This window comes from Abramis brama (genome assembly GCF_963993115.1).
Source record: "Abramis brama genome assembly, chromosome: 8".
Lineage (NCBI taxonomy): Eukaryota > Metazoa > Chordata > Actinopteri > Cypriniformes > Leuciscidae > Abramis > Abramis brama.
The window spans coordinates 10,074,583-10,091,233 of NC_139970.1; the positions used below are offsets into that span (position 1 = coordinate 10,074,583).

The 16,651-nt window shown below is 35.9% G+C and overlaps 1 protein-coding gene across 14 annotated transcripts in view; it reads right to left on the bottom strand.

Moving 5' to 3' along the window:
• Nucleotides 1–3,354: 3,354 nt before the first annotated feature.
• The window catches only part of LOC311088960 (nectin-3-like protein), a 120,825-nt gene continuing 107,528 nt past the window's right edge, over nt 3,355–16,651 (bottom strand). For 6 of the 14 annotated variants that reach the window (XM_084123373.1, XM_084123374.1, XM_084123375.1 and 3 more), the window contains 2 exons: nt 4,989–5,128; nt 3,355–4,848 (listed from right to left, as the gene is read on the bottom strand). In XM_084123373.1, coding sequence (XP_083979499.1) covers nt 4,748–4,848; nt 4,989–5,128 — 241 coding nt within the window. In that variant the 3' untranslated portion in view covers nt 3,355–4,747. Of the gene's footprint in view, nt 4,849–4,988; nt 5,129–9,439; nt 9,534–9,595; nt 9,978–11,842; nt 11,996–13,221; nt 13,342–16,651 lie in introns of those variants that run through there. The other 8 variants (XR_014607593.1, XR_014607594.1, XR_014607595.1 and 5 more) reach the window with 6 other exon arrangements.

Below are 16,651 nucleotides of genomic sequence, written 5' to 3' on the forward strand. Positions count from 1 at the left end.
ATGTTTACATCGTCTGGCTCCGCCCCTGATGGTTGGTCCGACACTTTTAAATTTGATTAATAAATGACTTGAATTAGGAGTTGTTCCAGACAATTTTAAACATCTGGTACAACCAAGACTTTAAAGGGAGAATTTAGATTCTTCTAATTTATCTAATTTGAATCCATCTTTAACTTTTCATTTTTAGCTAAAATTCTAGTGAAAGTAGTTCTCCACCAACTCCAAATCTTTTTGGTCGAATACTAAATCTTGTTTAATATGTTTCAATTGGGTTTTAGGAAATTTCATTCTACTGAGACGGCTCTTTTAAAGGTGCACTGTGTAATTTTAGCGACATCTAATGGTGAGGTTGCGAATTGCGGCCAACAGGAAGTGATGTCGTCGTCTGAGACAGCAGAGAGTAGCCAGTTAAGCAATGAGGTTTCTTTACAAAGATAAATTAAGAAATTAGGTTTATTATTCAGTAAAACGATATGTTATTGCGAATATTATTGTTACTTGTTCATCATTGTGTCAGTGTTTTATTCGCCGACTTTAGCTCGCTTCTTTGCACGAAGAACAACATAATGACGAAACACGTTTGTCCATTTAGGGCCACTGTAGAAACATGGTGGCGCAAATTTCACGGTGTGTGTAGATATACAAAGATAATGGTTCATTATGTAAGGTCTTTATACACCACTGAAAACATAGATATGCATATGATATTTAATTTCTGTCAACATATCCTCCTAAATATTACACAATGCACCTTTAAAAGTGTTAAATGATTAGAGCACCTACTCTGTGGATTCTGTAGCACTGGTACTTTTAGACTTGAACGCTGCCTTTGATACTGTAGACCGCAATGTTCTTTTGTCCCGCTTAGAACAGGTAGCAAGCTCCCACTTGTTCCATCTTTGAGAAATATGGCGTAAGTTACCATTGTTACGCAGAAGACACACAAATATATCTCCCTCTGAAACATATGAATGGTTTAGACTCTGTAGTTGCTTGCATCTTGGATATTAAAACATGGATGTCCTTAAACTTCTCAAGTCTGAATGAGAGTAAAATAGAGATTGTGGTATTTACCCCTTCTGATGCCCAAAGAAAGTATACCAAACTTCTTAGCACCTTATATTAGGCCATATGTGACCCTGGATCACAAAACCAGTCATAAGTCGCACGGGTATATTTGTGGCAATAGCCAACAATACATTGTATGGGTCAAAATTATAGATTTTTCTTTTCTGCCAAAAATCATTAGGATATTAAGTAAAGATCATGTTCCATGAAGATATTTTGTAAATTTCCTACCATAAATATATAAAACATTTATTTTTGTGAGTGAATGCTGCACAATCACGAACATAAATGGACAACTTTAATGGTGATTTTCTCAATGTTTCGATTTTTTTTGCACCCTCAGATTCCAGATTTCAAATAGTTGTATCTCGGCCAAATATGGTCATATCCTAACAAACTATACATCAATTAAAAGGTTATTTATTCAGCTTTCATGTGATGCATAAATCTCAATTTCATAAAATTGCTCCATTTGATTGGTTTTGTGGTCCAGGGGGTCACATATGTGAAAAATCTGGGTGTTTTACTGGACAGTGCATTAAAGTTAATCAAGTTGTGATGTCAAGTTTCTATCAATAACGTGCCCTGGTAAAAACAAAGTCCTTTCTCTCTTTTATTAATTTTTAAAGAGTTATCCATGTTTACCTCACCCCAATACCTCTCTGACCTGTTGATTGACTATCAACCAGGGAGAGCTCTTATGTGGTGGTCCCTAAAACCAGACTAAAGTCTAGGGGTGACCAGGAATTTTCCCCACCCACACTGAGACTTTGGAGTGGTTTACCTGTTCAAATCAGAACTGCTCCCACATCTATTTTTTAAATCGAAGTTAAAATAATTAACTAAATAAGTTAAATCTGTCTTCTTATGCTTTGTTGTTTACTTGTGCCTATATGTTATTTAATTTAAAGTTAGGTCTGTGTTAAACTGCCTCCTTGTCTTTATGAGTTACCTGCAACATTACAGAATTCATTAATTAACATTGTTATGGTCAATATATACTAAAAACCTTAATACATTATCCTATTCATTTCCTGATTCCTCAGCGTCTGGGGATGTCCCCAACAATTTCAAGATCAAACCTACGCCCTTGATTTTCTCCTTAAAGGAACACTCCACCGTTTTTTGAAATAGGGCTTATTCACCTTCTTTCCTACATTTAGATAGGTGGGCAAATGCATTTTTGTCTCAGTGCATGCATTGTTTTAGTTTGACAAGGTCGGCGCTAGCTTAGCTTAATGAATGGAATCCTTTGTTGCCAGCTAGCATGTCCTGAGTAAAAGTGATGTAAAAAATAAAAAACCCACCTAATTACTTCTTGTGGCCTGCATATTCACAACGAGTGCAAATAGCGATGCAGATTAACACTAGGTGATTTCCTAGGCAGATAAGGTTCACCATTCTGTAAATATTTTCTTTTGGGAGTAATAAAGAATCTTTCTTCCACGAGAATTCTCTCCATTGACCTGAACTGGTGGTAGTATACTGTGTTTTGCAGATGTTTAACCACTTCATCAGATAAAATTATGTTTGATTCCATTTATCTTTCACATATAATGTAGAGTGATTTTTAGAAGATTGTATACTTGAATATATTCTTGATATCAGTTTCTTGTGAGTCCCACTCTTATACGCATCAATAAAAATATTGATCATATTCATTTTTATTTTTATCGTTATTTTTAATATTTTTTTTATAATGGTTCCTAAGCTATAAATGTTTTAAACATTTTTAACAATAAATCTACGGATCACTCAGTGCATGTAACTTACCAACTGCATTTCCCATTGCTGATTGAAAGAAACCCCTACAACAACTACACACAATCTTGTAACAGATAGATGACGCTGTTCCCAGATGGTGAATCCCAGATGGGATCTTTTATGATCCTGGAACAACATTCAAATCAAGCAATCAATCAGATTTAAGGAACCAGTTTACAGTTTGTCAAGTTTATGCTTATAGCCAGGTTTAGGTGCTACTTTTAACTGACTTGATCCTAATTATCTGAACAGTATTATTATTATTTTTTCTTATGTTCAGCAAGTCAGCATTTATTTGATCAAAACTACAGTCAATAGATTCATTTCAGGCAGTCATTACTCCAGTGTCACATGATCCTTCAGAAATCATTCTAATATGCTGATTTGATGCTTAAGAAACATTTCTGATTATTATCACAGTTGTGCTGCTTAATGAATGTGGATTCTGTGATGCAGTTCTTTGATGAACAGACAGTTTAACCCTAAAAATGGAGAGACTATATAGAGACATCAGAAAATTAATGTATTGCTATTTTCCATCTTATCAGGAAACAAATAATACAATTTATTTTATGTTTGTATCATAATACATCATTCATTGAACATTGAAGGCACATTCTCACATAACTTACAGTAAACATTCTTTATAACACTTTGTTAAACAATAAGTATAATGCCTATTTATAAATATATTAGCCTTCTGACGCAAATTTCTAGAGCCTATAATTTATCAACAGGATCAAAACTTTGCTGAAAAACCTGTTGCACTCAATCTACTTCATGCAACTACAGGGATTTGAACATGGACATCAGGAAGACATATGAACTGTGGTGATCTAATATTCACATGTGCACGGAGAAGCCATCGCTACACTCAGAAACAAACGGTTCATAAGCTGTCACTGGGACGCTATACTTTCAAAAGTCTCTAATATGTACCATTTAGGTACAAATTTGTACACTTATACCTTAGAGAGGTACTAATATGCACTCTTCAGGGGTGTGATCGTTTATCGACTGCTGAGAATAAGCTGACTAATAAAAAGAACATCAGTTCATAAATAAAATAAATTGTTTCAATTACTGTCGTTATTATTTTGGAATAAATGTAAAAATACCTTTTTTTTTAACTAATGAGATTTATATTGGTTTTGATAAATAGAACATTCATTACATAATGTGAAAATACAAAATAGAATTGAATTTGTTTTTTCTTTTTTGTGTAATGTTTTACCATTTAACATTTAACATGCATTTGCATTTGATTAAAAAAACAAAAAGCTTCCTCATTTCAGAGCAGCAGTGTACAGACAAAAGACAGACAAAAGTGCACTTTTGAAAAGGTAACTCCACAGTAAATGTTATATTTTGTTAGTTTTGTTATTCATGGACTTTTGAATAAAGTTTGTAGTTTGTTTTCATTTGTCACGTCTCTTCCTTGCTAAGTTTTCCTGCTCCTCGTTTGTGTTTTTGGTTTCAGCTGTGTGTAATTATTTAGTCTGGTTTGTGTTTGCTATATAAGTTGAACCTTCACATTCATTCTCTGTTCAGTCACGTTTCTCTGCCCTTATTGGATTGTCTTGTCAGTATGGATTTATTAAACTTTGTGTTGGAATTATATTCTTCTTCTAGTCTTCGTCTATCTGTCTGCTACACACACACACACACACACACACACAGTATTGTGACAGTAACAGTTTTTTTTACCATGGTAAAAATTAAACAGATGCACACATAATTCACACACAAGCATTGAAACAGTCATGAAACATAACATAGGCAGGTTACATGTCCTTCTTCCCCAGCACTGCTGTCACAACACATCAGTTTAGCTGTGGTTGACTTTACCATGAGATGACCTATGATGATGATAATGCTTACTTTAGTAAAATCTACTTTTACTTCAGTAGAACTTTCAAACTCGATACACTGTGCAGAATAAAAAACACAGTATAAACCCCAGAGTGGCACAGCTGGAGATAAAAACCAGCAGATCCCAACAGACATCAGTGGATCCTACAAAAACATAAGGGGTCGAGAAAAAGAGAACTGTCAGGTTACATATTTAAGTTTTGTCTATGAATATTGTTGTCTCTGTGTTGATTTACTTCTGTTCCTAAATGCATACATGTGTAGACTAGACTAGAATGACTCACCAGTGTTATCCACATAGAGCGAACCTGACACACTTCCATACTCGGTTGATGCTGTACAGATGTACAGCCCATTCAAATCGGAGGATGATTTTGGGATGAAAAGTTTATTGCCTTCAGAATGCGGAGTGCTTCCATTCACTCTGTTAATGAAGACACATGAGAGAAACTGACATTATAAGAAAGTCTAAGGCCTGCCCAATCGTTCCAGCGACAGTTTCCCCAGATGAAGGTTTACTGCATGTCACAGTCTTTTCAGCATATCAAAGTAATTTAATTCCAATTAAACTCTTATCATGACTCCATTTTATCACAATCTCAAATTTAGGTTAGAATGTCAATTGGTTATTGGTCATTTGTATAATAGTTTGGAGACACATTTGATTATTCTATTTAACTCTTTACTCTTATTATCCTCGTTCATTCGGGTGCCTCACACTGGCCGTTCATATTATCTGAGCCCACGATCACAAACTCTCCAGTCTGATCGATAACCAGAGGTTATGGCTAAAGCAGTTCAACAATGTCGCAACACGTACCCATGTAGCCCTACAGTCGCCTATAGAACAACTTAGCTAAAGCCCAAAACAATAACCAGAGGTTATGGCTAGTACATTAAGATAATGCCGCTCCAATGCTTGCTATCACCTCAATAGTATTCTTATCTAGCCCCCTATAGTAATGCGACTGCAGGTCAAGCAGTGAGTCAGGAATCTAGGAATCTAGAGACATTTCAAATGATACCAGACATGTATAATGTTGTATGATAATTGTTCACATTAAACCATATAGATTTTTGGGTGAATTCAGGTGATCTCAGCATGAGAGAGAGACGAGATGGGGGAGTGTGATTTCGTCTTGGATGAACATTTGTAGAAATGATCATTCTTTCTAAATGTGATGTGAATACTGTCCTGTGACTACAAATAAACAGAATCAGACACAACTTAAGTAAGTGCGTCCTCCTTCTTTAGTGAAATAACTGTAAATATCACTTTATTTCTGTGTGACTACTGTGCAACACAAATTTGACACAAATTAGTTCATTATGAGCAATGTATCACTTATTATTGTAAACCTGTGGTAAAACATTGATGCTTGGGTTTTAAATCTTACAAAAATACCTAGTAAACAACAAAAGTAAACAACAAAGGCAAACGTTTCGGTAACATGCAACCTTTGCCATTGAGAAAGGTTGCATTTGCCTTTTTTCTCAGTAAAGGCACTTGATTTTATCTCGCTTTTTGACGTCCTTCCTCTTTTTGTGTTACTCTTCAATAAATAAATGCATAAATAAATACATTAAAAAATAAATAAATGCGGTAAAAATACAACTTTGCGGACTCTTTTGAAGTGCCTCTCTTATTTTTTATTTTTTTTTTGTCTGCGCACCTCATATGGACTAATTTTAAGGCATGGTGGATTCCTAGCTACTCTTCAATAAATAAATAAATAAATGCATAAATAAATAAATAAATACATTAAAAAATAAATAAATGTGGTAAAAATACAAAAGAAAATTTTTCATTTCATTTTATTGTTTATTTTTACAGGGACAATGCACAATTAAAAGTAATTGCACCAGAATTAGCTAATAGCTAGTTTACATCTGCTGTCCCTGGGCAGGTAAACAAATAAAATAACATACATTACATATACACCACATAAAACATCACAATACATACAGGTCCAGGAATATAAAATTTAAAACAGATAATGTACAGTCACACAGTCATTAGTGGTTGCAGATCTGTTGTGATAGTAGCCAGTACTTAAGCTTATTTTTAAAAATTGAGAAGCTATTGAGGCTTCGAATATTTGTAGGTAAGGAATTCCACAACCCCACTACTCTAACTGAAAAAGCTTTTTGCCCAAAGGCTGTTTTTCTGTACTGCGGTACCAAATCTCCCCTGGCCGATGCTCTAGTCCTACCTGCACTTCCGTTATGGGTCACGCATCCCTGAAGAGGGGGTGGAGCAAGATTATGAATAATTTTGTACATCAGGCACACATCAGTATAAAATACAAAATTATAAAAACTTAAAAAATGTAACCTTTTCAAAATAATACAATGATGGTAGTCCCTTGGTTTTTATCTAACACTTTCATGATTTGTTTATGAAGGGAGTACACGGGCTTAAGTGTAGTTGCATCTGCTTGTGACCAAGTTGTTATACAATACGACAAGTGAGGGAGAATCAGAGTATGTACTAAAAGAAGTGCAGCTGATTCAGAGAGCTGGTGCCTGATGTTTTTAAAATTATTCAAATTGAATTTAACATTATTTATAACCCTTTTTACTTGCTTTTTAAAAGACAGGTGTTGGTCTATGATTATTCCTAAATATTTAACGTGTCACAAATTTGATTGCTTCACCATTAAATATGATATCTGGATTCACAGAGTTTTGTTTTCGTGCAGTGAAATACGTGCATACAGTTTTACTTACATTTAGGGACAAACAAGACTCATTCAACCAATTTGAGACTTTCACCATTGCAGATGACAGTTTGTTTGCAGCTAGTTCTTTAGTTCTTGCATGAGTAAAAAGCACAGTATCATCTGCATACATTATAACATTTACACCTGGACATACTTGAGGTAGATCATTAATATAAATACTAAATAAAATCGGTCCTAAAATTGACCCCTGAGGAACCCCCGTAGGACAGCTAGCAAATGAAGAGCATTTATCAGCCACTCTTGTGCATTGACTTCTATTACTGAGGTATGATTTCATCCACATCAAGGCAGCATCTGATAAATTAAAATTCTGAAGTTTTGACATTAAACAGTTGTGATTCACAGTGTCAAATGCCTTTGCTAAGTCTAAAAACACAGCTCCAACAACACCACCTTTGTCAAGTTGACCTCTAATTTGTTCGACAAAATAACAATTAGCAGTTTCAGTAGAATAATTTTTTCGAAACCCAAATTGCATTGGGTGTAGATTCACTTCACTTTCGTTTAAATAAGAAACTAATAGATCACAAACTACTCTTTCTGCAATTTTTGATGCTATTGGAAGGATACTTATGGGTCTATAATTTGATGGAAGAGTCCTATCACCTGCTTTAAAAATAGGTGTCACTACTGCCGCCTTCCAGCAATTTGGAAAATAGGAGTTTGTTATTGACAGATTTGTCAAGTGTGTTAGAGGTTTGCAAAGAATTGATTTATAAGTTTTAAAAAATGGTGCATCAGTATCATAAACATCTTTAGACCTAGATCCTTTTAAATTATCAATTATTTTCAATACAGTAGATTCTGAGACATTTTCAATAGTGAAGACAGGCGTTTCATTGTTTATGGGTTCTAATACTCCAGATCTAGCACCAAATTTCCTAGCCAGACACTGTACAGAGTTCAAGAAGAAGGAATTAAAAACTGTAGCTATTTTTTCTTTATCTTCTATTAATTTCAATTGGTCCCGTATAATCCAATTTTGAACTGATTTATTCTCCTTCTTTGTAATTTTATCAATATTTTTCCAAATTAATTCACTATTTCCTTTAGAATCCTCAATTAATTTAATAAAATAATTAGCTTTGGCCTGTCTTAATTCTTTTACTACTTTATTTCGCAAATTCTGGAATCATGTGGTAATTTAGATTTAAGAGCAGCCTTTAATGCCAAGTCTCTCTGCTTCATTAGCTTCCAGAGCTGTTCATTTAACCATGGTAGATGTACTTTACTCGAGTAAGATATATTTTTACTAAATTCATTTTTAGTTGTATTAACTCTATCCATCATACAGATAAATGCTTGTTCTATATCACCAGACTGCATAACATCATTCCAGTCCAGGTGCTTTAATTTCTCCTCGAATTGGCCAATTAGGGATTTAGGTATAATATTAAACAAGCTTTTGCCTTCTTGTCTGTATAAAAACCTTTTTTTTGGTCAACTTTCTTACAATTAAGGTCAGGTTGTGGTCTGACATACCTGTTACCAAATTAAATGATTTTGTAATTCTTTCAGGTTTATTAGTAAAAATTAAATCTATCCGAGTTTGTGTTGATTGAGTAATCCTAGTTGGGCCAAGAATCATTTGTGTAAGATTAAACTGATCTGATATACTTTTAATTATACATAAATAAGGAAATAAAAGTATAAAAACTTTTTTACATTTCTTTGTATATTTAGTTATGGTTTTATTTATGTATTTCTGTTTTTTTTTTTTTTTTGTTACATTTCTTCGTATATTTATTTATGTATTTATTTATTTATTATTACGTCAGCTTTGGCATTCCATACCAGTGAGCATGAATGACATGCGTTTTCGATCATGTGTGTGGATGGAGATCTTTTCTGAAACGCAGTGGAAACACCAGTATTGAACGAGGATTGTTTTCATTTTAAAAACGCAGTGTTAAAATGAAAATGCACTAGTGTGGACAGAGCCTGAATGTGTCTGAAAAGTGTAGAAATCAAAGAATTAAGGACTTCATTACCTGATCCAGATGTAGCTAGTCGGTGTTAGGTTACAATCCACTAGACAGCTGTATACTTCAGCGTCTGTTGGATCATCAGGGATTATCTTCACCACTTCAAAAATATGAAAATAATAATAATAATATTGGCTTACCATAAACATTGTTCATGTGGTGTTGAAATTTAGGTATGCTTAGTTACAGGAGGGCAGCCCAGGCCCGGGGTGGGTAATCGGGAGAATTCCCAATGGGCCGCTTCACTTTTGGGCCGGTCGAGGTTCTTTCACATTAATTGTCAAGTTTACAATTACAAGTTACATTAGGCTACACGCGTTCCACATTCTGACATCGCAGCCTCTGCATGGGTTGTACCATGAGAGGGAGTTCTCCCCTCCCCTCCTATAGAGTTGGTTGGGTCCATAGCCCGTCTTTTCCAAAACGTTTTCTCAGGTAGGCTACCGCATAGATGGGCTACCGCAGCACCGCCTACCGATAGCTGGGCCCTACCGTAACGGTACGCGTCAGGGAGGATGGATGGGAGGAAGAGGCCAAGAAGGGTCTGAAAAAGCCAGGTTGAAAAAAGAAATGCATTGGAGGAGGATGCTGCCAAATGTGCCAAGCTTATATTTATTTTCAAGACGACAAACATAAGTGGCAACAGGTAAAGGAGTCTAGTTAGTAATGATTAGCATTAGCAACGCTGCAACGTAATTATTTGGCTAATACCGTTGTAGCCTTGTCAACCTATTCACAAGCAAAATATACAATTTAATCACCCAATACATGGCGATTCATAGACTTTGCAAATATTATGCAATTTAATATTGATAACAAAACTCAAGCTTGATCTGTATGCAGTAAAATGACCTCTTAATTATTTTTTGTAGCTTTTTCTGAGCAGCAGATAAGCCAGTCCCCCGAAAATTAGTTTTGAAAAACGTTTATTTTGTACAAAATGGCACATAGTCACACTTGTGGTGTTCCCGGTCAAAAATGACCAGCCTACAAAAAATAGCTTATAAATCTCTCATTATAATATATTATCACCCAATATTGGATTCAATCTTTTTGTCAACTTGTTTTCTTTCAATTAGGACTGGTTTTATATTTCTAATTGTACCTGATTAATCATAGGCCTCATTTATCTGAGAGTAGGTATCACGTTTTTTGATTAAAAAAAGCATTATTTTTGAATAATAAAATATTATTTTTAATAATAATAATATTATTATTAATATTAATAATAATATTAATTTTTAATAAATTCCCCTCCCCTCTGGACGTAGATTTCGAATGCCCCTAACAAAAACCAAACGTGCCATTACATCATTTGTGCCGAGGAGCATTCAGTTACTGAACAGATCAGACAAAGGCACATAGACATTTTTAAATGTGTACTATTGATTATTTGTTTAATTATTTATTGATTTATTTTAGCGATTAGATTGATGATTGTATGTCATCACCATTGCTGTGTTGTTGTTGTTTGTTTTGTTTTACTTTTTTACTGTATCCTTTATGTTATCTGTGTTAATGTTAAATGTGGCTCCCTTGAGTGCAAAACAAATTCTCCTCAGGGCAATAAAGGTTTCATCAATATTTTTGAATACAAATAAAGCTGTAAACATTAGTTCAATATGCCTATTTGTAGAAGAGTGGGATACATTTCAAATGATTTCTTTCTTTCTTTCTTTCTTTCTTTCTTTCTGCTTTTGTTAATTTATCAACCTATCCTTGTGGAATAGTGGATTATTTTTTGTTAACTTCTCAGCTTAAGTTAATTATTATTTAACCTTTAAATTATTTGTTGAACCATGGTATTAATAAAAACTACACAAAAGTAAGAGCTGAGCTGTTGCTTCATTTATCCAATTTGGAAAAAGTGCTAATTTGGAATTCCACCATGGTATTTCTCTTTATTTATCTATTTTTAACGCAAACCTTTTTAATGTTAATGTCAAAGTAGCGTCGTAATGATCAGAAACGTGTGTGCTTGCCTTCCCGTTACTTTCCCCGCAGGAGGAACTACATTTTAAAAGAAAAAGGACAATAAATGAATTGTGAACCATGAGTCATCAAAATTAGCCAATAATTAATATGGCCCAGATATTGTGCATACCTAACTACAAACACTGCCATTTCACTTTTACAAGTTTTGCTCTACACACACCATGTTTGTGAGAGGAAATATACTCATGAATAGAACGATAGATAGATAGATAGATAGATAGATAGATAGAACGATAGATAGATAGAACGATAGATAGATAGAACGATAGAACGATAGAACGATAGATAGATAGATAGATAGATAGATAGATAGATAGATAGATAGATAGATAGATAGATAGATAGATAGATAGTGAACGTATACACATCTGCTGGCATATCTAACATAAACAAAAGTATAAATATTTCACTTGCCTGCTATGCAGGAGCATTTGAGAATCAAAAATAGTCCATAGAGTGACAGATAAAAAGCGGTTCTTCTCCCGTGCATGTTGTCTAAGGTTGCAGTGTTATAAATCCTTCCTCTCAGTGCTCGGAGTGAACGAACTGTTCCCGATTACCTCACATCTGAAAACAAACCAAATCAAGGCAGTTCCCTAAGTTTACATCAAAGGTTTGAATCAAAGATTAGATAAAGGCTGATGGGAGAGCAGAGGGGAGAGAGAGCGAGCATGAGGATGCCAACAACTCGCTCACTAAAGAATATGTGATGGGTTTGTGTGTCATTGTTCTAGAGTTCTGCACTCCCGCGGGACCCGACGCAAAACAGAGCGGCGCGGGACAAATTTTGAAAGGTCATTGCGGGAGCGGGCGGGATGATGAAGGTGCACTTGCGGGTGGGTGCGGGCGGGGCGGGGGGGGGGGGGGGGGGGGGGGGGGGGGTGATACGCTGCACTCCCGCAAATTAAATATGAGTGTAAAGTAAAATATATAAATGATTAAAGTAGCGTACATAATTTGTAGTTGTGAGGGAGATTCTGTTTGGCAGCAATAAAAACGTTTTAAGCAGCCTAAACTTGGATGTTGTCGTTTGGGGTAGGGCGGGGCCTAATCTCACGCACACTTGTTTAGAGACAATTCCTTCCTGCTGCTCCGTGTTCGAATTCAAAAGCTTCAAGTTCAAAAGAGACAGCATGGACGAGTAAAAGAGCACCTCTAGTACTTCAGATATAGGCCTAAGCGCTTCAGATGTAAGCACTTCTCTAAAGAAAGGCACACTTACTACAAAAAAAAAAAAATCACGAAACCTCAAATCAGACATTTGGCAGTCTTTTTCGGTTGTGCATGATGGAGAGGGGAATCAACTACCTTTTGCCTGCTGCGATAAATGCCAAAAGGTGTTAACATACAACGGACACAAATCGCATTTTTTTTCCAAGACCTTTCGTGAGACAGAAAGTGAACATACATCCTGCCTGCCGTCTTGCGGGCATTTGCGGGCGGGAGCGGGACATAATATCACAGATGCGGGCGGGAGCGGGACTAAAAATGGCAAATCTTTGCGGGAGCGGGTGGGAGCGGACTGAACACTGCGGGAGCGGGACTGAACACTGCGGTAGCGGCCGGGAGCGGGACTGAAAATTGTGTCCCGCGCAGGTCTCTACATTGTTCCAGGCGTGTGAAGCTCTGCAGAGCTTGTGGGCTCGTTTTGGGCTCGGTGCTATTAGCATATTAGTGAGTTTGGTTAGTTTCTACCGCGATCACAGTAACTTGGTCATGAGCCACTTCCTCTATTTATATTAATTAAAGGGATAGTTCACCCAAAAATGAAAATTCTGTCAGTAATTACTCACCCTCATGTTGTTCCAACCGCGTAAGACCTTCGTTCATCTTCGGAACACAAATTAAGATATTTTTGATGAAATCTGAGCCCTGTCTCACTCCTCCGTAGGCTGCTAGGTGGCCCAAACTTGCTGGCCCAGAAAAGAGAGAAGGAAATTAATAGTGGAATAAAGTCGTTATTTTTGTTTGTTTTTGCGCACAAAAAGTATTCTCGTCGCTTCATATACTTAAGATTGAGCCACTGTAGTCACTTGGACTATATTAACGATCTCTTTAATAACTTTTCTGGGCCAGCAAGTTTGGGTCACCTAGCAGCCTACGGAGGAGTGAGACAGGGCTCAGATTTCATCAAAAATATCTTAATTTATGTTCCGAAGATGAACGAAGGTCTTACGCGGTTGGAACAACATGAGGGTGAGTAATTACTGACAGAATTTTCATTTTTGGGTGAACTATCCCTTTAACTCCTGTAAAAGGTCTACCTTTATAGATTCATGAGGAGACGGGTAGGAGTATAATGATAATGTATTTGTCTTTGATAACATTATCTCGGGGTCTACGCTGATCACGTCCGTACTCCCTAGCCCATATACGGTTCAGAAAACAATCAACCTTCTGTTCAATACACCAGAACTGGCTCTCTGCCCAGGACAGTAATGCCTGCTCACGCACTCTCACAACCCACTATTTTGCGACTGGTCGGCAAGCTTGACTGACTTTGTAAAGTCTGTCGGAATATCAAATACAAATCTATCTTTTTCAGACAGTCATCTCATGATACCCCAAAATGATTCTTACTCTCCAGCAATAAACAGACTGGGACAATACTATTCAGAGTTTTGAGGGCAGTCCTCATTCTCAATTTATTATTTGTTGCAGAGGCAAAAGCTAAATACACCACTGTATGCCAGCTAAGCTGGAAGTTTCATGGGCCAAATACACAATTACTATGGTAACACTTTACAATACGGGTGCACAAATATGCATTAATTCATGCTTAAGAAATGCACAGATAATCATGTGTTAATGTATGACTCATGAAGAACTAAACCATTAATGATTACTGCATCAGCAACTAATAACCATTCTAAATGATTAATAGATTAAGTAATGAATTGTTATTAATTAAATGTGTCATAATGTATTAATTCCTTAATAACATATTTTATTAACTAATAGTGTAAATTAATGTGTTAATTACCACAATTGGTCAAAGCAATGTACTTCAACTTCCAGTTGTCTGCTTTAATTAATCATTAACTAATGATTTGCAAATGTACCATTATGTTATGACTTTACTTGTTGAGGCACATGACTATTAACTAATTAAATAATATGCCATTTTGGTTTTGACATCCACACTAAGCCATGGATTTCAGTTTCCAACCATGTACAACCAAGATTTCACTGAGTCCGATGAACCTTGTTGTTCACGCACAGGACTATGTCAGGTTCAGCTTGAGGTCGAGGTACGCTGAGAACATGCGGCCGAGCGCTGCTGTTTCATAACACTAGACTGGATGCTATCAGTGATGCTACACTGGATGCGGCGCAACGCTACACGACAAAACCCATACTGAAAAAAAAAAAAAATTGAAATATATTTTAAAGTGTCAAAAATATATGTGGCATATATTCCAAATTCATTGAAATATATTTGCATTGTTGTTCACTTATATTTATCATTTTGAAATACATTCTGAAATATAACAAAAATATATAATGTTAAGTGTGAAATATATTTATAACATGTAATGTAAAATATATGACAAAATATATGGTCATAAAATGTTTAGCTTGCTAAAGAAGCGTCGAAAATGTATTTTGGTCATAGTAATTCCTCTACCTTTTCCCCTATACACAACAGTAGGCTACCATATTTCACTACTGTATTATGACACACAGCTATAATAAATACTGTACTTACATTTAAATGACTGCTATGTAAAATGACAGATTGTTGCTTTCCTAGGACTATTAGTTCGGTTCTTACAATTGATTGGTTGAGTCCTTACATGCGCTTCGTGACTCATGAGGCACACTAGCACACACACGCAAGGTCTCTCGCTCCCTCTCTATACACGTTCTTCCCCCGGTAGACGTAGAATCCACAGCTAGATCAATGAGAAGTCCTATGATTACAACGACCATCATTTGAAGTGTCACACAGTTCTGAAATTATCGTACATTATAGGATTTTTACCATTATTGATAATTAATCAATTAATCATAATTATCGTACATCTGGCAACACTGAGCCACGCCGCCTTGTTATCTTGTTTAGCTTGTTTGTCTGTGTATTTAAGCCCTGTGTTTAGTTCAGTCTTTGTCAGTTCTTGTATATTGTTGCATGGTGGTTGTTCTGTTCCCGAGTCTCAGTCCTGAGTTTGTGCATGTGAAGTTTTGAGTTTATTTAATAAAAGACTACTGCATGTGGATCCTGCTTCCTCCTCTGCTTCAACCAAGACGTAACAGTCATGAAGGACAAATGGACTTGCAATGGTCTGTCATGTCCAGTGTAGACAGCTAGTCTCGTCCAGTTTAAACACAGTGTTACAGCGTCAGGAGTTCAGATTCTGGTGTGCTGATATTTGTGTGTAGCCCAACTCACCCATCCTTCAAACACATTCACCGACATTACATTCACTGCATGTGCAAACTGTCAATACCCATAAATGGCATATTAACAATTAGTTAATGGTCATGTGCCTCAACAAGTAAAGTCATAACATAATGGTATATTTGCAAATCATTAGTTAATGATTAATTAAAGCAGACAACTGGAAGTTGAAGTACATGGCTTTGACCAATTGTGGTAATTAACGCATTAATTTACACTTTTAGTTAATAAAATAAGTTATTAAGGAATTAATACATTATGACACATTTAATTAATAACAATTTTATATATTACTTAATATATTAACCATATAGAATCTTTATTAGTTGCTGATGCAGTAATCATTAATTAAAGGAACACTCCACCGTTTTTTGAAATAGGGCTTATTCACATTCTTTCATACATTTAGATAGGTGGGTAAATGCATTTTTGTCCCAGTGCATGCATTGTTTTAGTTTGACAGGGTCGGCGCTAGCTTAGCTTAGCACAATGAATGGAATCCTTTGTTGCCAGCTAGCATGGCCTGAGTAAAAGTGATAAAAAAACACAAAAAAAACATGTAATTACTTCTTGTGGCCTGCGTATTCACAACGAGTACAAATAGCGATGCAGATTAACACTAGGCGATTTCCTAGGCAGATATTGACTTGGGACTATATTAGGGGGAAGCACAGGCGAAGCACTGCTGCTTAGGCGAAGCACTGCTACTTGGGCGCAGAGATCACGCAACACATGAAATCCCACGACTTCCGTCAACATACCGGTGTGCATTGCAACGAGTCAAAACACAGAAGAAGAAGAACAACACGCGTGACCTGCGC